General features: G+C 39.1%; 1 protein-coding gene across 1 annotated transcript; it reads left to right on the forward strand.

The window, feature by feature from the left end:
- The first annotated feature begins 6,756 nt into the window (after positions 1-6,756).
- Positions 6,757-11,645, forward strand: ctsl.1 (cathepsin L.1). The gene is made up of 9 exons (XM_047346043.1): positions 6,757-6,873; positions 7,133-7,237; positions 7,402-7,544; positions 8,098-8,295; positions 8,386-8,577; positions 10,718-10,883; positions 10,976-11,081; positions 11,167-11,270; positions 11,448-11,645. Exons 2-8 carry the CDS (start codon positions 7,138-7,140, stop codon positions 11,264-11,266), a joined length of 1,005 nt encoding a protein of 334 aa, XP_047201999.1. The 5' UTR covers positions 6,757-6,873; positions 7,133-7,137; the 3' UTR covers positions 11,267-11,270; positions 11,448-11,645.
- The last annotated feature ends 14,766 nt before the right edge of the window (positions 11,646-26,411 follow it).

The raw sequence follows: 26,411 nt of genomic DNA on the forward strand, positions 1-26,411 counted from the left end.
AGGCTGTTACATTATTTTTGACTTCCAGTTTGAGAGCAGCTAACAGTGTGATTGACTTTAAGCTGAGGAGATATGCAGGGTAATGAAATTAGAAGAGTTTACAGGGGACAGCTTTCCTTCTTAGTTTCCAATTCCAAACACCGTTGCTTTTTCAGAATGACATTTCTTTCCACCTTTGATCCTTAGGATGCCCCGCGTGGTTAGTTTGTCCCCACAAATTTTGTCACATTGTATTTCTGAGCTGTCAAAAACCCTGCATAGAGCCAGTGTTTGCCAAGTTATTTAAGAGCAGTTGGGATAAATCCCCTGCTTCAATTTCCTCATTAGAGAGTTCTTGTCTTTCCATTGTTGAAATTTCAACTGAATGATCCAGTTTAACATGTCTAAGTGAGGAAATAGGAAGAGACCGTTCATATTAAATCAGATTGGTAACATAAAGGTAGACAGAACAGGTTCCTAAACTATGATTTGTGTCATGCTTTGGGAAATGCTGCCCTCTCCTGGTGTTTTCATAATAAAGCAGCAGTTGGCTCTTTTTCCTCACGCTGTACTCTCATCAGTTGTAAGTTGTTGCAATTATGTAAAATAATGTTAAAATGACTCTTGAGTAGTCAGTCATAAGGTAATCCATATTCGTTTTGCGTATTCCAGTTACATATACACTTACTGGCCACATTGTTAGGAACACCTGTTCAATACCACTAATGCAGATTTGCCAAAATGGGAGCAACTCAACCCATTCTGGCATTCTGGAGCCTCATATAACCGCAACAACCTACCTGGGTATTGTTACTGATCGTGGCCATGCATTATGACCACAGTGTACCCATCTTCTGATGGATACTGCCAGCAGGATAATGAACCATGTCGCAAAACTCAGACCATCTGAAAATGTTTTTTGAACATTGCAATTAGTTCACTTGGCTCCACAGTGACCATATCTGAATCAAACGGAGCAGGTTTGACGTTTGGAGATTCACGGATGTACAGCAGATAACTCTGTGGCTACAGTTTGATGCTATCATTTCTTAAATATCTTAAAATCTCTGAGAAATGTTTCTGACACCTTGTTGAATCTCTGGCACATAGAATTAATGCAGTTCTGGTCCCATCTACTACTAGTAAGCTGGACCTAATAAAGTGGCTGGGGAGTATATTTCTTATCTCTCAATAAGGACCACATAGGACTAATATCAGTACCAACATTTGCTAAATCGACCAATTATAAAAGAGTTAAGTATACCCACAGGAAATTACTCATTTTGGATTGTATTTTATTTTTTCATTTTTGGCATTTAAGCTGATGATCCAGTTTGACAGATCTAAATGAGAAAGACACTCATTCATAGCACACTGATACCATATATTTAGACATATGGGAGTTTGTTTTTGCTCAGCTAATTTATAGCTTGGGCGAGGCCTTGAGAAATGCTGCCATCTACTGGTGTTCTCTTAACATAGCAAGACCTTTTACCACGCTCCTGGCTGCACTATGATCTGTACCCAGTTGTTTTTATTACAAGCTGTTTATCATGGTGTTAATGTATGACTTAACATTACTCAGTCCCAAGCTATTTCAAATGGGTTTTGTATGTTCCAGCTATAAGTGATTAGAATAAATGGCTCTTTTGCGTTAGATTGTGGAAATATCCACTTGACTGCCTGCCATCTGGGGAATTAGAAAATATCAGTCAGTCAGTCATTTTCTACGGGGAAGCTGTTGCCTATCTCCAGCAGTCTACGGGCGAGAGGCGGGGTACATAATAATAATAATAATAATATTATAAGTCATAAATTTATACTGGAGATTATAATATGCAAGCAGAAAGAGTTTTGACTTTTTTACTGTAATCATCCTGAGAGGGAAGTCAGAGTTAGTTCCCCGCATTTCCTGAAAACAACATACCAGTTAGTTTTAGTCACAGTTTACTGTCAGACAGCAGACAGTTTCTGACATACCAAACCTCAAAGGCAGCAGGTCACATGATTAGTAAGTAGAGGAAGTCACATGATGTAATATGCATATTCACTTTCAAAATCAACACAAATCACAGAGCCTTAAAATAAGAATGAGAAATTCATTTTAGAAACTGTAAATATGGTACAAAATGTGCTCAGCATGTATCTTCCTTGTGACAGTTTATTAATTTTGGTACAAACACAATGTCTCAACCATGTGCTGAACAGAGTTAGAGTAGCAGAGGAAATTATGGAAAAGGAAATTGTTATTTCAGTTTTGCCTCTGGAGAATAAACTCAATATTTCCCCAACACTTCTACGGAGAATCCCTGAAACACATACTCCAATTGTACTTTCAAACACATTTTTTTCCCTATCTGTGACTATGTTGACTCCTGACTTGCTTTTTTTCATGACATTTGTGGTAAATGATTTGTAGAACTCCAGATAAGTCACAACCTTCAGCGTTGTGTAGAGACACTCGTGACTCCTACAGCGCTTACACTTTAAAACATACTTGTGATGATTCTCATACTATAGGTCATATATTCTCAACTTATTACCGTAGGTTGAAACAACATTTTTGTAAACTGGATCCATATGGCTCACAGTTGTTCTTTGTTATCCAGCAATTATCTCCAGAAGTTACCTAATTAGTAACCTATGTGTAATTTAAGCTTATTATAAACGCATTTGTTATGTGGAGACCTGAGAAGTTTGTTAGAGGACATTAGTGAGCAAAGAGCATCATGGAGACCAAGGAACAGGTCAGAAGGAAAGTTATTAAAACTGTTTAAAGCAGGGTAAGATTGCAAAACAATATCCAAAGCTTTGAACCATCTCACAGAGCTCTGTTTCATTTATCATCTTACATGAAATGAGTTACAGCACAACTGTAAACTTACCGAAGCAATCTGAACAGCCAGGCAAGACGTTCATAAATCAGACAAGCAGCCAAGATCTCCAATGTACCTCTGAAGGAACCACAGAGATCCACAGCTCAGAGAATCCACTGGTAGGACCAATTATGGTGGTGCGACCATGATGGGGATGCTTCTCCTCAGCAAACCAAGAGAAGCTGGACAGTGTTTACGTGAAGATGGATCGATCTACATACAGGATAGTACTGGAGAAAAACCTGCTAGAAGCTACACAAGATGTACTGGCAGAGACATGCGTCAGAAGATTTGAAGGTGTAATTGTAGCCAGAATTGGTTCTACAAAGTATTAGCTCATGGAGGAGGAATACAAATACATGCACACTACACTTTTTAGATGTATATCTGTGAAAACTATTTAAAACCATAGATACTTTTCCTTTCCATTTAACTATTATGCACTACTTTGTGTGGGTGTATCACATAAAATCCCAATAAAATGCATTGAGCTTTGTGTTGAAAAGGTTCTAGGAGTATAAATTCTTTTGCAATGTAGTTTAAAAGACAATCTAAGATAATCTGAGGAATGAAGATAGTCTGTCCTTGTATATCATGCACATTACCAAGTGCAGGAGTCATTATTTAGAACAACACATTTTGAAGTCTGCAAATGACCCAGTTATTGTCAGCCTTTTACAGGGAGAAGATGATTCTGGTCAGGTGGTGGAGGATTTCATTTTGTGGTGTAACAATTCCTACTTAAAACTAAACGTCACCAAAACCAAACATTTTTTCATAGGTTTTAGAAAGATACCCAGTCCACTACCTTTAATTCTCATTAAAGGGGAACCAGCGGAGCGTGTTCAGTGTTACAACTACTTGGGTATTGTCATTGACAAGAAGCTGACTTTCAGTGAAAACTCTGATAAAGTCAACAAATAAGCTTGTCAACAATTGCACTTCCTCTACAAATTAAACCAATTTGTATAAAAATATGACGACCCGTTGGACAAAATTCTGGTGGTACGACATGAACTCTCCACTGCAACGGTACAATGCAACTTATGAACTCCTACATTAATTAGCTGTGTGTAACAGAAGTAGGGGTACTCCTCTCCATGCAAGAATAATTTAAACTGGATCTATTCAGGATCCTGCAACCACCAGTGCTTGAACACCAGTAAGACGGTAATGGTGACTCAACCTGACTCAACAGACTCAACAGTGTACATCAAGGGGGAGGACATTGAGCCACTGGACAGTTTTAAGTACCTGGGTGTTCACCTCAACAATAAACTGGACTGGTCCCATAACACCAACGCCCTTTGAGTTTTGTCTGACTGCATAACACTGGAAACACAACGAGTGTTTTTCTTTACCTTTGGGCTTACATGTTCCTGTCTGTCTGCATTCTGGCTGCAAAGCAAACAGCAAATACACTGAGATTTAACAAAGACAGAAATGATACATCGTGATCAAATTTCATATCAAAAACAGCGCTGCAGAAATATAAATGAAGTAGAAATGAACACAGGATAATGATAATCAGAGGTACAGTGAGCATCCCTCTAAATACATGCAGACTTTTCATTTTTAAAGAAATTTGAGTCACAGTGGGTGAATGGTTACTTTGAAGCACAGTAAAATGTTACCCTCTATAATGGAGATTTTGGAAATTTGAGGAGCATCTGAGCACTTTGCAAGACTCTTTAGAGAACCACTACAAACCTTGAACTATGTTGCAGGTTCACTCTTTGCCCTTTAGAGCTTTTGTGCAAATTGAGGCTGGCATACCTGCTACTGATTGTATAGCAGACGCTTTTATCCATTTCACTTTGACATGTTTATATTTTTGTTTTACTTAAACTTCGGATTCTTCATATGCTGTCACTGTGATGAAATCCTCATACAATGAGTGATAATTCTTCCTGTCCTTTAATCCTGACACTGAAATTGTCAGTCAGTCATTTTCTATACCGCTTATTCCATAGTGGGACATTTAATTGTGATTTACTTATTTCAACAAAAAAAAAAAAAAAAAGCATCTGTAAATTATATGTCAGTTGTAATTTTGTGCATGGAATCACTTCCTGAATAAGAAGAACATGCATTTAATTTCTTAAAGTCAGCTTCTGTGTAATTGTTTACCACTCCAGGAAACCAATAGACAGACTGAACCTACAAAAACAAATATAATGCCATCTGTAACATATTGGCTTAGTTGTGAGTTTTCTTTCCTTTCACGCTGTCTTTATTGTTTAAGCACTGTCATGGGACTACAAGCCTTGTGACATCCTTCAGATTGGCTGACAGAAATGAGTTGGGGATACATGTAGTGACTTGCAAAAATATTTACACCCCTTGAACTGGACCACATTTTGTCACATTAAAAGCACAAACCTACTTGGATTTTATGTGATAGACCAGCACAAAGTAGTACATGATTGTGAAATAAGAAAATGACATGATTTTAAAAATATTTAAAAAAAGAAAAATATGAAAGTGTTGTGTGCATTTGTATTCTTTGACCCCTTCAAAATCTGACTTTTCAACTCAACATTCAGGGATATTTCGATTTTTAGGTAAAATAGGACCAATAATCCAGGTGTTAATGAACAAGAAACCTTTTATGTGTTGCAAGCATAGTCATGCGTTGGAATGGACCAGTAAAAGTCTAGACCAAAGTCTAACTGAGAATATTTGGCAAGACATAATAATTGATGTTCACAGATGCTTTCCACCCTGAGCTTAAAGCTGTTTTGTAAAAATAAAATAGCAAACATCTTTACATATGCAAAGCTGGTAGAGAGATACTCCAACAGACCTAAAGCAGTAACTGTAATAAAAGGCCATAAAATCATGCGCACTCCCCACTTCTCAGTCTTCTATTTACATTAAATAAAAAAAAAACCTCAAAACCTTGTATCATTTTCACTTCCACGTCATAATAATGCAATACTTTGTGTTGGTGTGGAACATAAAATACCAATTAAATACAATGAAGTCAGTGGTTGCAGCATAACAAAATGTGAAAAGATTCAGGAGGTGAATAATTTTCCAAGGAGCTGAAACAACACATATAAGTTAGTTCCGTCTTTTTTGTCTGACATTTGTCAATCTGAGTTTCATGTTTGTTTATTTCCACACATTTTTAACAGTGTAGCTTTCTTCAAAACCTTGAAATCAAGCCAAAAAAGAAAGTAAAGAAAGTAAAGAAAGGAAGGAAGCTTTGGTCTTGAACAAATATTAAAAAATCATAACCTGGTCAAAAGCAAATTTAGATAAGGGCTATCTCAGAATGTGTGCTCTGTGTTTGTTTGTGTGTTCAGAGGTGTTAAAACCTCGTGTGTGGAGTTAGATTTTTTTGAAGAGGTAAAGATCGGGCAACATTTCATGTAAATCCTCAGAATTCATGTAACGCTCCTCAGTTTCACTGAGTGGGTGTCCGCTGAAGCGCTACCCACCTGTTTTAGGAAACAAAAACACATCGGCTCTTGCGTTCAATATATTCCAGCGCGCCGTTGTTTTGCCTGATATGTTTCATATAAAACAGGTGGTTGTGAGTACATGTCAGTGCATGCAGGGCCTGTTTTGATTTTTAAAACTGTTAGTTTTAGCCTGGAACTCAGATGGATCCCCATTTCTCTGACTGGAATCAGACTGAAGGCAGCAGAAAATCCCAGCTGTGGTATTCAAACTAAAAAAATTTTTTATTATCACATGTGACTGTAAAATCATCAACCAACAAACTTCAAAATAATTCACAGAAACCCCAAATGAGTAACTCTGACGTTGCTTATTTTGCTGAGGTTGAACCTGTTTGACATCATGCAAACTTCTCATAACTTCTAACCCCTCCTTTACTCGTTTTAGTGCCTTACTTGTTAATTTTGTTTATAGGCTCCTGACAGCCACCTGACTGGAATACAGTTGTCATAACGGTTGTCATCTATATAAGAAGATCTTTCCAACACAGCTCTGTCACCCACAGGAGGAAATACATCCGTCATCAGCCCAGAAGCAAAGATAGGCGCAGGTAAGTGGCAGCATAACAGATTAGACATACAGACAACCCCATATATATTTTGTTATATATTAACACTGATACAAAGGGGGGAAAGGAGTAAGAGATAAGAGAGAGATTTAGGCAAGGTAAGTTACAGAACCAAAGTTCTGCAGAGAAGCAGTAACATCAAACCTCACGTCAAGGAAGCCTCTGTGAAGATCATCTACAACCTGTGTGGTTTCCTGCAAGTTACATGAGATTTTTCCTTTTTCTATCTGTTTGTGTTCAGCCAAGATGAAGTTACTGCTTGTTGTTGCTGCTGCTCTGGCTGTGGCCAGCTGTGCCAGCATCTCTCTGGAAGATCTCGAATTTCACGCCTGGAAACTGAAGTTTGGTGAGATCCTGGATCCTCCAACAAGATACTTAAATGTCCACTTATGGTGAATGTGTGTTGCTGTAGCAGAGGGGGATTTGTCTGCTTTTTGTTTTAGGTAAAACGTAAACAGAATGAAGATTTCTCCTCTTCTTTTTCTCATGGTTTCTGTTTGTTTAATACAGGAAGGTCTTACAGATCTCCAGCAGAGGAGGTGAAGCGCAAGGAAATCTGGCTCAGCAACCGCAAACTGGTTCTGGTTCACAACATCCTGGCAGATCAGGGCATCAAGTCATACCGCCTTGGCATGACCTACTTTGCTGACATGGTATTTGAAGAAAAATCTTCTAAACGTCTACATATTACTGTTGCCTCTTTTATTGGAGGTGATCAGGCTGCATCCATAGAATTTTTAAATATTTTTTTATCTCTTATGTGACACCTGCGGAGCTCTAGTCTCTGCTCCTGGGCTTGATTTGGGTTTGGCCTTGCTTCCATCTCCCTTAGCAACCACCTCAACGTTTTAAATGCAGAGAGCTTCTACCTTCATTTCTGTGCATACATCAATATTGGAACATGCAGACATGCTTGCACTCTTCTATACACACACACACACAGACCCCTCACACACATGCTCAGTAGGTACTGGACAACAAGACAATACATGCACATTTAAGGAAGCATGCAGCAGTAACAGTAGTTCTCAGTTAAAACAGACACCCCTACATATAAAATATATCATCACTGTATAAATACGATAAGATATGTGTTCACAGGATTATTTCTTCTTATCCTTTTAATTTTAACTATATTGTAGGGCAAACCTGTGCCCACACTATACATACTGAAACCTAACCTTGAACTCGGTTCTTCTTCTCCAGGAAAATGAAGAGTACAAGCGTGTGATTTCCCAGGGTTGCCTGCGCTCATTCAACGCCTCCCTGCCTCGCCGGGGCTCTGCTTTCCTCCGACTGCCTGAGGGCACCGATCTGCCCAGCACTGTTGACTGGAGGGACAAGGGATATGTTACAGATGTCAAGGATCAGAAGGACTGTGGCTCCTGCTGGGCCTTCAGTGCAGTACGCTCCAGGATAACCTAATGTTTCTTTTCAGTTCAGCAAACTTTAGAAAATTGTTCTCTTCTTAACAAAGGGGTCTCTCTGTCTTAGACCGGTTCTCTGGAGGGTCAAACCTTCAGGAAGACTGGAAAGCTGGTGTCTCTGAGTGAGCAGCAGTTGGTTGACTGCTCTGGTGACTATGGCAACATGGGATGTATGGGCGGCTTGATGGACGATGCCTTCAAGTACATCCAGGCAAACGGTGGGATTGACACAGAGGAGTCCTACCCCTATGAGGCAGAGGTAAAAAAAAAAGATATATATATATATACACAGGGGTTGGACAATGAAACTGAAACACCTGTCATTTTAGTGTGGGAGGTTTCATGGCTAAATTGGACCAGCCTGGTAGCCAGTCTTCATTGATTGCACATTGCACCAGTAAGAGCAGAGTGTGAAGGTTCAATTAGCAGGGTAAGAGCACAGTTTTGCTCAAAATATTGAAATGCACACAACATTATGGGTGACATACCAGAGTTCAAAAGAGGACAAATTGTTGGTGCACGTCTTGCTGGCGCATCTGTGACCAAGACAGCAAGTCTTTGTGATGTATCAAGAGCCACGGTATCCAGGGTAATGTCAGCATACCACCAAGAAGGACGAACCACATCCAACAGGATTAACTGTGGACGCAAGAGGAAGCTGTCTGAAAGGGATGTTCTGGTGCTAACCCGGATTGTATCCAAAAAACATAAAACCACAGCTGCCCAAATCACGGCAGAATTAAATGTGCACCTCAACTCTCCTGTTTCCACCAGAACTGTCCGTCGGGAGCTCCACAGGGTCAATATACACGGCCGGGCTGCTATAGCCAAACCTTTGGTCACTCATGCCAATGCTAAACGTCGGTTTCAATGGTGCAAGGAGCGCAAATCTTGGGCTGTGGACAATGTGAAACATGTATTGTTCTCTGATGAGTCCACCTTTACTGTTTTCCACACATCCGGGAGAGTTACGGTGTGGAAAAGCCCCAAAGAAGCGTACCACCCAGACTGTTGCATGCCCAGAGTGAAGCATGGGGGTGGATCAGTGATGGTTTGGGCTGCCATATCATGGCATTCCCTTGACCCAATACTTGTGCTAGATGGGCGCATCACTGCCAAGGACTACCGAACCATTCTTGAGGACCATGTGCATCCAATGGTTCAAACATTGTATCCTGAAGGCGGTGCCGTGTATCAGGATGACAATGCACCAATACACACAGCAAGACTGGTGAAAGATTGGTTTGATGAACATGAAAGTGAAGTTGAACATCTCCCATGGCCTGCACAGTCACCAGATCTAAATATTATTGAGCCACTTTGGGGTGTTTTGGAGGAGCGAGTCAGGAAATGTTTTCCTCCACCAGTATCACGTAGTGACCTGGCCACTATTCTGCAAGAAGAATGGCTTAAAATCCTTCTGACCACTGTGCAGGACTTGTATATGTCATTCCCAAGACGAATTGACGCTGTATTGGCTGCAAAAGGAGGCCCTACACCATACTAATAAATTATTGTGGTCTCAAACCAGGTGTTTCAGTTTCATTGTCCAACCCCTGTATATATGATATAGAGAAAAAATATATTATTTAAACTTAAAACATTAATTAATCAATCAATCATCAGTGATGCGTCAGATGTTTCAACATTTAAATCAACTTATTGAATGTGAAGAGCCTGAAGGAGTAAACAGCATTGCCATCTTCTGGAAGAAACATATAGATGTATTTACACTAAAGAGAATGAGACCTTTGAGTCTCTGCACATTCGCATGATATGTGCTGTGTTGAGGTTTGTATTTTTGGGTAGACTTTAATGTTTTAAAAAAAATCAAGTCCTTAATGTGCCTTCAAAGCTGAAAAAAAACATGGATGGATGGAAAAAGTATATTGATGCATAATATTTCCATGGCAATCTTTAAAAAAGTATTTTTTGTGTTAAAGGGAAGCTTATTTAGGAATAAACAAAAAATGGATCGAACTGCCAGTTTCTGTCACCCCCACACTTGGCAAATTACCTCTACTTTTTTGGTTTTTTACCAATTAAAGAACATTTAATTGCTAAAACAGGAATCTAAGGAGTTATATTTTTTGAAAATCCTGGAATATTTGTTTGAATTATGAGGACTGAAGTTGATTCATTAAAAAGAATTGGAAAAATATCCATTCATCTATGTCTTTGCCCACTGTTGCTTTCAGGGTTACATGTGATTGGGGCCTTCCTGGAAAAAATATGCTGATGCATAATATTTCTGTCACATCTTTGAAAGAGCATTTTTATTTCCAAGACACAGCTCAAACTGTCTAAATAAAGTTGAAAAATGCTCAACATTTGATCACATTACATGTCTTAGCATGGTAACCCACACTGTGAATTGTGCCGTATTTTCCCTCCTTCAGGATGGACAGTGCCGTTACAACCCTGATGCCCTTGGAGCCACATGCACAGGCTATGTTGATGTGAAGCAAGGTGATGAAGATGCCCTGAAGGAGGCTGTGGCCACCATCGGACCAGTTTCTGTTGGCATTGACGCCTCTCAATCATCATTCCAACTTTATGAATCAGGTTAACAAGGATTGATACCTGCAAAGAAATTACTGTTGGAAATGGGTTTACAATTTAACATGCTAGTCTAACCTGTGTATTTGTGTTTCTAGGTGTGTATGATGAGCCTGACTGCAGCAGTTTAGAGCTGGATCATGGAGTGCTGGCTGTTGGTTATGGCACTGACAATGGGCGTGACTTTTGGCTAGTTAAAAACAGGTAAACGTGTAGCTCACATTTACACTTTTTTCATAAAGCCAACTTATTTTTACAAGCAAAAACTTTACTGTTTGTGTTTCTGCAGCTGGGGTGTTGGCTGGGGAGACAATGGATACATCATGATGACAAGGAACAAAGACAACCAGTGTGGGATTGCCACTGCAGCAAGTTATCCACTAGTCTGAACAGGTTGGACTTGTTTTTGCTTTTTTATTTTCAGATGTAAATGCCGTGTAAAAATGCAGTTTAAATAAGCTAAAAATTAGAACATCAGCAGCACATATAAGCCTAAAACTCTAAGTGCTTATCTTTACTCTGTGGTTTACTGACTATTTATTTTCTGTTTCTGTGTACTGGATGTTGCAGGCCCAGGACCTCTCCACGGATGGAAATAGTGACATATAATTGACTGTAATTCCTTTCTAAGAGCAATGAGTCATGTACTCTATACTAAACATGTTTCTCTCTTCTCTGCAAGTCTGAGGGAAACACAATCATTCTTTACCTTGATGCACTTATAATACCAGATGTTTATAAGCATTGTAAATAAATGTAAAGAAATAACATGTGTCATTGAATATAAACATTGCTGTTATGGGCTCTGCTTTGTCACTGTTATATGGTTTATCAACAACCCTATTTTTTTTTCTTGCACTTAAAACTAAATAAATATTTAAAACTACATGGCAAGTTGAGTAGTAAAGAATTGGGCAGTAAGGATGGGCAATCTATGTGCTTTAATACAAACATCAGACCTTGAAAATATTTAAACTGACAACACAGAGAAATGTGTCTATCTAAAGTCAGTGATGGTTTTTTATTTGAGGACTTGAAAGTAATAAATTCTGAATTATCCCTAAATCAGTAAATATCACTTAGGATACTGTAAAGAAAGTTTGAAAGTTTGTGTTGAAGTAAATGTTTCCAGTGCAGCCAAATCCCATTATTGCAGCTAAATTCTGCAGGTTTTTGTCCTGTTGAGCTTCTGCAGGAGACATTTTTATATTTATTAGAAGTTATTCATGGAGCTATAGACAATCTTAACAAGACAAATATAGTTCCTGCCAGAGGTTTACATATTCTTAAGTGCGTTTAATGTCATATTCATTTTGAGCTTTAGTCACTGAGGATTTTCTTGATTCTTAAAGGATATTTGACCACTTTTCTTGGCAGAATTAGTAGAGTTTATTTAAACTGGTTGGTTTACTGGGACGTAAGTGGCTTTTAAGCATAGTCCATGAATTTGTAAGAGGATTGAAGTCAAAAATTTTGAAAACCATCCCAGAAATTGAACCTACTGTTAGCCTACTTTATCCTTTTACCAAATCCGGCTTTTGATGTTTGTTTGGGTTCTTTGTCAGCTTTGTCCAAATTTCACCCATCGAGCTGTGGATCTAAGGTGATGGTAAATAATTTAAATGTAGTTCTCATTTTTGAGTGTTCCATTCAACTTGTCCAATGCAGTTGTATCACTGGCAGCAAATACCCTTATAATGATGCTACCGCTGCCATGCTAAACAGTGGGTCCAGTGTCCTCAGGTTGGAAAGCCTCACATTAACTCCTCTAAACATACTTCTTGTCACTGTGGCTTAAAAGCTCATTCTTTGTCTCATCTGAGTATAAAACCATTTTCCAAAAGGTGTTTAGCTTGTCCAGGTGGGCACCTGGTAATACAGTCATGCTCGAAGGTGTTGATAGGATTAGGGAGTTCTTCCTCTCCTCTCCTGGTAAATCTGTGTTCTGGGTTTTTCCAAACATCCTAACCAATTTAATTTCAATTAACATTGGTAGTTTGTTTTAGATGGCTGAAACCTTAAAAGAGTAATCTGCTCCAAAAGAGTAATCTAAAACACACAGCTAAAATGGTTTTGGAATGAAAACAGCAAACTAAGATTCATTTTAAACCCCTCAAACATTTATGAACTATGCTTAAAATCTGGGTAAATGAAAAATAAATCAACGAATTTAAATCATGTCAACAATAGTGACCAGATATCCAGTCAGAATGCTACATAAGGCTAGTTGATCACAATAATTGTAATAATGTGCATGTTTCTTTGCAACTGTTTGAGGGACAATAAACCAAATATTAGTGGAAGCGATTAAGTTTGTTTGAATTATTTTGACCCTGTTTAGATCATAGAAAATAAAGAGAAAACACGTTGAATTCCAAGTCATAACTTACAACTAAAATCATTTTCACTCCCATGATCAGTGTATGTACATGTCTGGGTGGACTTCTGTTAGCTTCCTCTTCCTTTGAAAAATACATTTCTTAGATATTTCCTGCATTTAAAACTATGCGTTGGTACCCTATAAATCTGATCGAGTTTGTCCGTCTGTCCCGAGCAATGATGGATGACTTACTTATAGTGTTGTATAAATTAAATGGATAAATTAATAAATAAAACTTTGTATTGTGATTTGTTTAGATGGCTGGGTGTAAGCTTAGTGATATTATAAAACTCGCCACATTTTGAATTACTCCAATATAACTTAATTCAACACATATTCATCTGTAGCGAATCATCATCTGGTGTGTTTTGTTTGATTTATTCCGATTAATACCTGCAGATTTCTGTATTCACAGTTGAAATTATTGTGTTTCTTAGTTCATTTTAGAGGGAGGTTTACACCCTCTCTCCTTGTTGAACTCAGTTATTTTTTTTCCTACTAATAGTCTCAGACTCTCATCTTCCACACAGAGCTCACCTGCTGAGGTCTGAAACATCCTTGTTAGCTGTCCTGAGTTATAATCTACTGCTGCTAGTTAGGACAAGATACTGAGTGCCAACATGCTCACTCAATCATGGTGAAGACTGCAGAGTGGACAGACTTACACCCTCGACAAGGACGGTAAGCCACATAAGGTCAATTCTAAAGAATCTTGCTGTTCCCACAGTGCTGTCCCTAAGCAAATAAGAAAGTAGAGTGAAAAGGAAAAAGTGTGATAGGAAAGAGGGCACCGGCAACAGGGATATTGACACGTCTGAGAGAAAAATGCCTTCAAGCATTTCTGGAGCTTCACAAGGAATGGATTGAGACTGGAGTCAGCACAGCAAGAAGCACATCGCACAGCAAAATCCTCCTGACATTGTTGATTAAGTATGCCGCTGACAAATCCTCGTGTCAAGCCACTCCTGAACCAGAGACGATGTCAAAAATGTCTTACCTGGGCTAAGGAGAAAAAGAAATGGACTGGGGTCCAAAGTCCTCTTTCTAGATGAAAGTTTGCATTTAATTTGGAAATCGAAGTCCCAGAGTCTGGAGGAAGAGCGGAGATGCACAGAATCTATGTTGCTTGAAGTCCAGTGTGAAGTTTCCACAGTCAGAGATAGTTTGGGGTACCAGGTCATCTGCTGGTCCTGGTCAACTGGGTTTTCTGAGGTCCACTGTCAACACTGCAATCTACCAGGACATTTTAGAGTACTTCGTGCTTTCTTCTGACAAGCTCAATGCTGGTTTTATTTTTCAGCAGGACTTTGCACCTGCACCGCACTGCCAAAGGAACCAAAATCTGGTCCAATGATCATAGTGTTTCTGTGCTTGGTTTGCTAGCAAACTGGTCTGACCTGAGCCCCATAGAAATCTATGGAGTGTTGTCAAGAGATGAATGAGAGACACCAGAACCAACAATGAGGATGACCTGAAGGCCGCTATCAAAGATACCTGAGCTTCCTGAACACCTCAGTAGAACCACAGGCTGATGGCCTCCATGCCACGCTGCATTGATGCAATTCATGCAAAAGGATCCACAACCAAGTATTGAGTCCATAGCAATGAAACTACTATTCAAAAGCCTGATATTTCAGTTTAAAATATAATTTTTAAATGTATGTAATTGATGCACGGTGGCACAGTTGGTAGCACTGTTGCCTTGCAGCAAGAAGGTCCTGGGTTCAATTCCCAGCCAGGGGTCCTTCTGCATGGAGTTTGCATGTTCTCCCAGTGCATGCGTGGGTTCTCACTGGGTACTCCGGCTTCCTCCCACAGTCCAAAGACATGCCTGTTAGGTTAATTAGTCATTCTAAATTGCCCTCAGGTGTATGAATGAGTGTGTGCATGGTTGTTTGTGTGTTGCCCTGCGATGGACTGGCGACCTGTCCAGGGTGTACCCTGCCTCTCACCCATAGACTGCTGGAGATAGGGACCAGCTTCCCTGTGACCCACTATGGAATAAGCGGTAGAAAATGACTGACTGACTGTAATTGATGTATGTGTAATATTGTAATGTCCTGAGGCACTGATTTTGGGTTTTCATTATTTGTAAGCAACAATGATCAAAATGATAAAGGCCTGAAATATACCACTATACAGTATATGCCATAATTCTATAACCTTTGAGATGTACCTGCATATATAAAATAACATGAAATTAGGAATAAATAATCTTATTTATAAAAGATCAGGTAAAAACCAAACCAGAAAGACACGTGTCAAGTTTGCATTTCAGGTTTGTAGGAAGGCTTTTCCACAGGTGAGAGCTGTAATAAGAAAAAGATCCTTCACTGTTTCATCAAAAGCTTACAAGATCTAAATTATCTGAATTGTTTAATTGTTTATAAAAGCAGATCTAATCAAGACTATTATTGGCTTTAAAATTGATTAAAAACACCTAAAAATGAATTCTGAAATGTACAGATATCCAGTGTAGGAACTTTGTAATAATGTGAGCTCTGGTCTTCTTACGAATTTGTGCAGATGACTTTTGTTGTGGTTGTACAAGAGCTACATTATTTCTTGGAGGACCAGAAACAGAGCAGTGGATTATCATATTCTGCCAGTTATAAAAGCATGGATCTAAGTCTCCGCATTGGGTTTATAGGCAAACAATCAAGCTCTGTTTCTCAGATGGTAAAATTCTTTCCTGGCAGCATTTTAATTTGAGTTTGAATTTTTTTTTAACTAAAATCACTTTAATTAGGCCTATGGGCAGCATGTAGTATTCAAAAAGTGCTAGACCTAAAATAGAGCCCTGCGGATCTCTGTGTCCGTTTGTAATACTGAATTTTCCACGCCTACAACAAATTTTTATCTCTGTCAGATATGATCTGAACCACTGACGGACCAGTTCTAGAGATGGCTATCTTTGTGAGTTAATTAAGTAAAATGTTGATCAGCTGTATTGAACGCTGCATTTAGGCCCAATAACAGTGATGGTTTCTTCAGATCTAGGTTACACCTGAGACCCTAAAGAGCTTAAGCAGAGCTGACTCTTCTGGACTTTAGTAAATAATTTTTTTTTGTTTTAATAATTCACAACAGTTTTCTTAGTTTTTTTTATAAAGTCTTATTAGGTGCCTACAATACGCTCATGCTAAATGTCACATTAGGTCTGGTTGTGATAATATTTGATTGGAGCTGCAGACATAGAGGCTGGGCCTACAGAAAGACGGTGAACATATTAGGGATTTAATAAGCTTGTCTGACAAAATGTGACCTTAACGTCTTTCTTCGGTTTCCCCTTCTCAGCTGAAGCTGCAGCTGCAGAAAGAGAAGCAGTCTGAAAGCAAACATTCACAGGCAAAGTAATTGAATGAGTTTTAAATTATCTTTTGTCAAGCAAGCCATGTAACAGCATAAAAAGAGTGAAAAAAAATCTCTTCCCATTTTATCAGCACCCCAGTGTGACAGTATTCAGCCAATTAGGCTTGAATGATTGTTATCCAGTGACATTATCTTCATTATTCCTTTTATTTCTGAGTATGAAGTAGGGCATTAGAGAGCGGGAAAAGTAAACGATGAAAAAGCTCCCAGACAGAAACAAAGGGAGACAGAAGTAGGGCGCGTAAGAGGTGAGGCAAATTAATTGGTTTTACTAAATCCCCCTCAAACAGCAGAAGCCAATGTGGTTCCACAAAAAGGCCATTACCGGTAATCAATTTAAATCTGTTTTACCCTTCCCAAGGAAACCAATTAGGCAATTTAATTTGGCTTTTTTGTTGAAATTCACAGCATAACTGCTGCACAAGACAGGGACATCTAATTCACTTCCTGCAGAGAGGGACAAGTGAAAACACTGGGAGGTGTTGCTGCAACAAACAAAGCTATTGATTTGTAGGAAGGCTGTAAGAGCAAGAGAAGGAGGTGGAGACACGTGCAGCGGGGCAGAAGAGTGAATTTAATTCTTATTAAGAAAGAGAACAAAAACACAACCCTCCTTCTGCTGTGTCCCCTGAATGCTGCCTTAGTAATTAAACTTTATTGCCAGTTACTTTTTTATTCATCTTCAATAAAATCCGCATTATATAGGCAAAATGAAAAGTACAGATACCACACAGTTAAGAAAAGAAAACTTTCAAAAAATATATAAAAAAACAAGAATAAAGATGATTTATTTGAGTAGGACAGGTGTGTGCACCTAATTAATTTCTAATAATAATAATTTAGTATAATATAAATGTATAAATATACAATAATATAATTATAATTGCTTGTGTGTGTATTTCTTGATTTGTATTTAACTATATATTATAGTTCACTATTATTTTTACTACCAATAGTGGTGGTTTGTAGTAGTGGCAACAACATTATCTATAATTAATTAACAGATTAATTAAAGCTTCACTTTTTACTAAATCCAAGCCTTTCCCCCAATAATGAAATGACTGCTTTGCGCAGATGGCAGCTAGATGGCAGCACTCAACTGCTGAGAATTATTTCCACATTTTGGGGCACTGTTATTGGTCTGGCTCAAATCATACAGGGCTCTGGTTCAAAGTCAAATCTAGTCCTTTGATTTTTGTTGTCGCACGTCTTTAGAAAGAACATGTAATACAGAGAAATATTCTTGCAAGACACACACACACACACAAGCTCAGATTGCATTTTCTTGCACCAGTGAACCCATCACACCATAACAACGCACACGATGAACACTGAATGTCCACTTAATCAACAATGTCACAGCACAATTTCAGTAGATTGGCTGTCTGGTTGGAGGAGAGTGTCAGTCAGCCGTGTCACCTATCACTGCAAACAAACAGTCTCTCCTCTGGGGAAGCAGACGGGGCCACAATGTTTCTGCTCTGATGTGTTATCCCTCTCCAGTCACGTCTTTTGGTGTGCAGTGACTTCTGTGTGTGGAAATAGGATGTTGGCTAGGTTCTCATAATGCAGAACATATGTGATGGCGACAGACAGGAGCTCCCTGCATGACTGCTCACAACACTGATGTGTGCAAAAACCTTCAAACTGAAGCAGGAAGCAGGAAGCCAGTAACACAGGCTTACTTGTGTAATTGTATTCTCTCAAAATGAACATTTCTTAACCACATTTGTCTTTGGTTCCTCCATCCACCCTCTGTCAGCCAGCTGCATTTCTTGGACGGTGCTGCTGGCTGCGGTCTAAGAAAGCCAGTGAAGCTAACGTTTAAAAAAAACAGCCCTGGCAAGGCCAATTACACACAGACAAAGCACTTTGGATGTTATTGTGTTCGGGATTCATGCTTGATTGACTGAGTGGGTTCTAATGAGGCTGGGGGAACGAAGAGAAAAAAAGGCCACCAACTTTCTCCCTGATGGACAGATTTATTTGCTCCCTCACATGTTTATACAAACACCCATACTGCTGACAGGTACAGCACATAGGTGCAAATTCCCATCGGCGTGAACACTGAGATGCACCTATGGAGAAAACACATATAAGCAGCAGTCTCTTGTTTAAGCTAGCATGTAGAGTGTACAAATAAAGAGATATTACAGGGAAAGGAAACCTGTGAGAGCTTCACTCCCACCGGCATCCATTAATAGTATCACTTGACTATAGGTGGAGTTACGTATAGCAACAGATGGATTGCTTCAGCCTTCAGTAGTGATGAAAATGTTATATGGGCTAGTGCATCACCTGCTGGGTTTGGGTCTGTGTTACTTTAGACACTCGACCTCAAATTCAAGTTTTTATAAGTTCTCCTCTTTCACTGAGCTAAACTTGAAATTATTATTACATACCCCAGGATTATTAAAATATGAAATGCCGTAGAGGATGTGATGTCTGCCATCAACAGCCTGCAAAGCGAAGATAGATTTTTCACGTAGCCTATGCCACCTTAGTTGTGGACTTTATAATAAGCGTGTGCAGAAATTACAGCTATTTACATGCACTGAATAAAGGGCACGTGGCCTTGGTGACATGTGTCTTTTTGTGCAGTGTATGTAAATATCTGTTTTCAACTGTATTTTCGCAAAACACAGCTGCAGGTTGGAAGTTTTAAATGTTTGCATGATGCATCTGATGGAAATTGCACTGGACTGAACACGAAGACTTGACAGCCTGCTTTTCACTGAATTTAACTAATGTCACAGTTGTGTTTTGGATCAATTGTAGGATTGTTTTTTTTTTTGGGTGGGTCTTCATTTGTTTTGCAGTTTTTCAGTTTGCGACAGAACATGTGTGTTGCAAAATGTTGCTTCAGGTCCACTGTGGCATCTGTTTGTGGAAAATATGTCTTTATTTTGAATCTTTTTTTGGTTGTTAATGTAGTTATTTGTTATCCAATTAAAAGAAATTGTAATTTTTATGTTCACATTTTCTTTATTGTCACTCAATTGATTTATTTGGAAAAATACTATTCATCTTTTTGTGGTTTACCTATGCATTTTGCATGTTTTTGAGTTTGTTTACCTTCCTGCTCAGCCAGGTGCTTTTCTATTCATTCATGTTTATTAGATTCCTTCTGTTCAGTTTTTATTACTTCGTGTGTTTAGTTTTGTTGCTTCCTAGGTTCCAGTGTTATAGGTGTGTTTAGTTATATCCTGATAGATCTGGCTTCCACTTGTTTATTTTCTTAAGTCTAGTCATTGTTTTCTTGTGTTCTGGTCACCTCCCTGCTCTCCATGCTCATCAGGTTAATTAGTCATTCTCACTCTGTATTGTTTAGGTTCCCTGGGCCTCGCTGTCTCACATTCTCCTGATTAGCTCCTCTCCCAGTTCATTAGTTCACACTCCTCTTCCCTCAGTATCTAAGTTCTCTGGTTTTCATTGGTTCATCAATTATTATTAAATCTTGTCGACTCACTATGCAACTCCTGCCCTCCTGCTTTTGGTCCTGCTCAACCTCAAATTATGACAATTTTGTTTTTACCTTTATGGTTTGTATTTTAACCAATTCAACAGACTTTAGGGCATTTGTCTTAATAATACTCACTTATTTTAATAACAGTTCATTTTAATTTATTAATACAGCATCATGCCAATTCACAACAAATGTGTGCACTAAAGGACAAACGGATTCAATTTATATCCAGAATTATATAATTAAATCAGTTCAATAATCAAGACATTTTTTATTTTAACCACATGCACTCCGATTACTAATAGACAGTAAGACAGTCCAGCTGACTGTATCGAGTCAATAGCTTTGCAGCATTTCCTCCTGAGCAAACATGTGTCGACAGTGAAAAGGAAGTTAACAGCTGATTTAAGAAGTATACAATAATAAAATATCACATTTTCTGTTTGGTGAAAGTATTTTAAAATCAAAAGGTTCAAATTAAAGTAGAGTCACAAGTCTTTAGTGCGAAAGTTGGATTGAGATTTGTAAGTTGAGTCAGGCTTGAGACGAAGTAATGTGACTGAAGTACACCCATGTCATATTGTGTGCAGTATTTAGAAATTCATCTTTGTGCGGTCATTCAGATTACTACTTTTACTGAGGTCTATTTGTGTATTTCTGTAGGTCTGTGTGTACATTTTACTTCTCTGCTCTTATTGGTCTCAGAAGGCATCTACCCTTTAAGCGCATTTTTAATACCTCCATGAGAATACAGGCTGAATTTCCCCAAAGGAATTTTACTCCCTTTCTCTCCTTGTTTCAATGTCTTGCTTTTCCACCCCCTCCCCTTGCTGGTTTCCTTTTCCTCCTTTCCCTTCACACCTCTCTCATTTATCATTTCTTGTTGCCCTTCCTTTAGCTCTTAGCCCTCTCCTTTGCCTCATTCATCTCCCCTGCCTTACCGAGGTCAGGGTGAAGGGTCAATTGCCCCGGCGCACCTCTGAGCCTGTTCTTGAAGGAGCAGTCATGTATCTGAGCTTATCCTTTTGTTTAATTTCACCTGACAACTCTTTTCTACAGGAGTCCTGCAAACTGAAACCTCCATTTACTATAGCCTTGCACATATATTTTTGTATCCATTTCTATGTAATTGAGGGTTTTAATGTGTGTGGATGCTTCCTCTTGTTACTGACCTTTGTTTATTTGCCCAGTTATGTCTCCTCCTCTTCTCTTGTCTTCCTTGCCTGACCTTTTTCTCTCACTGCATTGTCTCCTCCATCAATAGCCACAGCTAATAAGGCAATTAAAGCCTAATTAAAGGAGTCTTTCGAGAGAAAGAAGGTCTCAAGCAACTTCGTGAGTGAAAAGGAGAGGTGTGTTTGCAGGCTTTGTAATATATTCTCATCATTGCTACAAGGTTGCAAAAAAGTCAAGAAAAACGAAAAACCCAAGAATTTAAAGGAATGTGTTTAGTGCATCCATTCAGTAACATGAAAATTATTTCCAACCAAACAGATTTTGTCCTGTTTCTGCTTTTGTCTTTATTAGACAAATATAATATGGCTTTATGTGACAAAGTGTGCATCCTCTCCTTGTTAAATCAGGAACTAGCTGTGATTAGCAGGATCTTTTGTACAGCTGAGGTCAACTTTCATTAGCCACAAGGTCTGATAACTATAAGATCTGTAGAATATAGAAATCATTTAAACAGAACCTGTCTGACAACATGAAGTAGGGTAACAAATCTCAATAAGCAAATCAGCATTACTCAATCTTTAGATATTCAAGAACAGATGAGAAACTATGTCATTAAATTCTATCAGTCTGCAAAGGGTTACAAAGGCATTTCTAAGGCGATTCCTAAGGACTCCTGGAATCCAGTAAGAGCCATTATTTCCAAATGTCTCATCCAGGAGGTCACAGAAGACCCCAGAACAAAATTTAAAGCACTGCAGGCCTCACTGCCTCAGCCAAAAAAATCTTGATGATCCAATAAACTTTAAAAAAAACTATCATGTGGACTGAGGAGACAAATGTGAAACTTTTTGAAAGGTGCGTGCCCTGTTCCTTCTGGAAAAAACAGCACAGCACTCCAGAAAGAGCATCATGCTGACAGTCAAACGTGGCAGTGGGAATGTCAGGATCTGGGGTTGCTTTCCTGTTCCAGGACCTAGGCAACTTGATGTAATTGTTTGACCCATAAATTCTGCTCTCTGACTGAAAAAACATAAAGGAAATGTCAAATCATGATTTTATGGCCTCACACTCAGAATAATGATCCAGAGCACACCATCAGGTTCATGTTTAATTGGCAAAAAACCCCAAAATAAACATTTTAAAGTTGCCTAGTCAAAGTCTTACTTAAGAGACTGTGGATTGGCTTTTAACACGCTAAAAACTGTTCAGTGTGGCTGAATTCTACAAAACAGAGTGGATTAAAATTCCTCCACAGCGATGTGAACGACTCATTGCCAGTTATCACAAAGAACTGAGGGTAGATGCTACTGCCAAGCGTGGTCCAACCAGCTTTAAGGAGAATAATTTTCTCCACGCGGGATCAGCTTGGTTTAGACAGGTTGTTTTTCTTAATCAAGGAAATTGTTTAAAAGCTGCCTTTTGTATTACTGATGTTGTCTGTGTATGTTATCAAAATTTGTTTAATAATCTGAAACATTTAGATGTGACAAAAAGGAGAAACAGGTCATATGTAAGCAGACAAATAGATATTTTACACCACTGTTTTATTTTTCACATTTTTCATTTAACTATGGAATTTGTATAGTTTCTAGTGTATTTTTATAACCAGGATCAGCCAACTCATTGTTGTACATTTTGCCAGCAGAGATCAAAAATGAAGCATTTCTGCCAGGTTACCTCTGCTTGGCACCTTAATGCAAAACCATGGATTAAACAGAGGAGCAGGAAAGGGGAAGAGGTTCAAGACAAGGCCCCATGAGGCAAAATGATCCTCTCTTTGGAAGCTGCTTGTCACAAGGGTCTCCTGTGAATCTGCCTTTTTTAGCACATCTCAGAAGCCCCGTCTTATATCCTGATGTATACGATTGCGGTTTGCTCTTGTAATCTGAAGCAAAATCTTTACCCCTGATTTAAAAGGCACTTACGATGCATTAGCCTTGTGGTAATTACTAGAAACTCAATTAGAAGAAACCGCTGAAGACCCAAACCAAACTGGAGGGCTTAAGCTGCGACGCTGGTAAATGGATTTGGAGTTAATTTAGTGAGTCAGAGGGTGAAACAGCCATCAGTGATGTTTTAAGCTGCAGCAGCAACCTGAACGCTCAGAGCTCTCTGTACCGTGGGCTGATCTCGTCTGTAGTCTCAGCTCAGTTGGCATTCAGCATCACTTTGAACTGAGTGCTGCAATTAAAATGCTGTGGGAGTTTCATTTCCAAGTATGCCTCCGACACCCTGCATTCAGCATGTTCTTTTTATGGTTTATTATTACTTAGTGGGATTTACATGTGTCCAGTATTACGTTCTCGTCTTATATCCGCTTTGGAATAGCAGTTTTTATATTTTATTCATGAATATTTCTATGTTCTTGCTAATGCCTCGGGGCATTTCATGACCTGAAGCCGTGCTCGTCTCTTTCCAGTGAAAAATTGCATTAACAGTTGTTGTGTGGTGCAAACAAAACATCCTTAACATAGAAACCAGCATTTTAGCCCATGAAAAATTTATGCCGAGACAAAGAGGGAGTAGTATTATTTAATGCAATAAAAACAAACATTGCCGGGAACCCTATAAGACAAAGTTTTATTGCCGACATATTCTGCAAAGTACCTGAAACACACTGAAGTTTCTCTGGACCACCAATAACTAAAATATATTATAGGTCAATTTTAGCAGCCATATTGTAGTTAATGAGTACCTTAGACACCTACACCTCAGGGGACTGTATTGCAAACCAAGCTGGCATTCCAATATATCACATATCGGAATGCCATCTAAATCTATGGAGAGAGCAGATGGACTGCACCTTGGAGAAATAGCGGGTGGAAAAGCCTGCCTGTCCCTGTGTTTACTTCTGAATGCTCCTTGCGGTGCCAGCATGTGTGTTGGCGTGTGTGCTCATGTTGGTGGTACTGTAGGATTTTGGATTTAGCCTTGGAGTAAAGTTTTTTGTGTGTGTGTGTGTGTGAATGTGTGTGTGTGTGTGTGTGTGTGTCTGGTTGTGTTTTGTGGGCTGGTGAGTGGGTGTGCATGGTGAGAGAACTGCTGTCTCTCCCTCTTCTTGGGACCAGATGGTGATGAAACCCGCTGCTGCTCTCAACCGTTTTTGACAAGGGGAAGAAGAAACCAGTATATACAACTCCATAGGACACGCAAACATTTTGTCTTTATTCCTCAGTGTTGGGAATGTACACTGTTCTTTTCACAAATTACCTCTAAAAAAAACCATTGCTTTAGGACATGTTTGTATTGTCCAAAAACTTCCATGATCTGTCAAATTTAGGGAATTTCTGTAAAGTAACTTCACTGTATCTGCTTAAAATAGTTAAAGGTAAATTGTTAATGGACCATCGAAATCATATTTTAGATCCAGAGAACCTAAAAAGTTTGAAAGCATGAAGCAATAAATATCAATCAGCCTTTCCATTTAATTCGAAGCAGAGGTATAATTTTAAAAGGCACTCTTCTTCCAAATAAGACCCGTTAGAGGCATGCCTCAAAAAACAAAAAGGCACAACCATATACGGATGACAATATGACGCCTGGAACTGTCTATGGCTGTAAACCAAAACCAGTTTTCTGAACAAAAAAGACTTCATAATAGGAAGACAACAGGATGATGGTAGATACACTGTACTATATTGCCAGCAATATTTGGTCACTTGACTTTACACATGAACTTTATGAGAACTTGAGTTACAGTCGGTCAGTCAATCATTTTCTACCGCTTATTCCATAGTGGGTCGCGGGGAAGATGGTGTCTATCAAGATGGTGTCTATCTCCAGCAGTCTATGGGCGAGAGGTAGGGTACACCCTGGACAGGTCGCCAGTCCATTGCAAGACAACACATAAACAACTATGCACACACTCATTCATACACCTAAGGGCAATTTAGAGTGACCAATTAACCTAACAGGCATGTCTTTGGACTGTGGGAGGAAGTACCCGGTGAGAACCCACGCATGGACGGGGAGAACATGCAAACTCCATGCAGAAAGATCCCCGGGCAGGAGTCGAACCCAGGACCTTCTTGCTGCAAGGCAACAGTGCTACCAACTGCGTTTAGTAGTGTATTTATTGGAATTTTTGATAATTCTTCCAAAAGTGCATTTATGAGGTTAGACACTGATGCTGGACGAGAAGGTCTGGCTGACAGTTTCCGTTCTAATTCATCACAAACATATTCTATCAAGTTAAGGTCAGGACTTTGTGAAGGCCAGTTAGGTTCTTCCACACTAAACCCACACATCCACGTCTTTATGCACCTTGTTTTTTGCACTGGTGTATAGTCATGTTGGAACAGGAAGGGGCCACCAAAAAACATTTTCCCACAAAGTTGGAAACATGAAACTTTTCAAAATCTCTTGGTATGCTGCAGCTTTAGAAGACTCTTTTACTGGAACTATGTCATGGAACCCAAATCCTATAAAACAGCCCCACCATAATACCCTCTGCACCAAACTTTACTTTTGACACTAAACAATCTGGCAACTGCTTAACCCATACTTGTGCACTGAATTGTGCGAGGAATAATTCATCATTGCTGTAGAGTCCAGTGGAGGTGTGCGCTGCAGCTGATACTTTGCAGTTAAGGATGTAAGACTTGAATGGGTTAGGGTTAGCTGCTCGGACTTGGAAACCCATTGCATTAAACTTTCCAGACACTGTTTTTGAGGTAAGTTGAAGGCCACATTAAGTTTGGAGGTCTGTAGCTATTGCCTCTGGGCATTGACTCTGCACACTATATGCCCCAGCATCCGCTGACCCCACTCTTTGATTCTGCCTGGCTTACCGTGCAATGTTTTAAAGCAAGGAAATTTCATGAAAGGCTTTATTAGACACACTTCATTCTATTACAGTGGTTGATTTCACACAGCTCCAGAGAGAGATCTATTCTTTCACAATGTTTGTAGAAGCTGTCTACATGCCTAGGCGCTTAATTTTATAAACGTATCTTATACATCCATCACAGTGGTTAAAACACCTGTATTTAATGATTTGGAGGGTTGACCAATGCTTTTGGCAATATAATGTAGCTTAAATGAAATCAGCAGCCATGCCAGTGAGGCGACCAGAGATGCTGGTTGTAAACATACAAATCATCAGGTAAGAAAATGTGTTGATTTACTGTGGTTTTTGCTT

This window comes from Girardinichthys multiradiatus, chromosome 19 (genome assembly GCF_021462225.1).
Source record: "Girardinichthys multiradiatus isolate DD_20200921_A chromosome 19, DD_fGirMul_XY1, whole genome shotgun sequence".
In the NCBI taxonomy this organism is placed as follows: Eukaryota; Metazoa; Chordata; class Actinopteri; order Cyprinodontiformes; family Goodeidae; genus Girardinichthys; species Girardinichthys multiradiatus.

Coding starts and splice junctions, on each gene's coding strand:
- ctsl.1 (XM_047346043.1), top strand. CDS start 7,138: ATGAAGTTACTGCTTGTTGTTGCTGCTGCTCTGGCTGTGGCCAGCTGT. Junction 7,238..7,401: donor CGCCTGGAAACTGAAGTTTG/GTGAGATCCTGG, acceptor TGTTTAATACAG/GAAGGTCTTACAGATCTCCA. Junction 8,296..8,385: donor CCTGCTGGGCCTTCAGTGCA/GTACGCTCCAGG, acceptor TCTCTGTCTTAG/ACCGGTTCTCTGGAGGGTCA.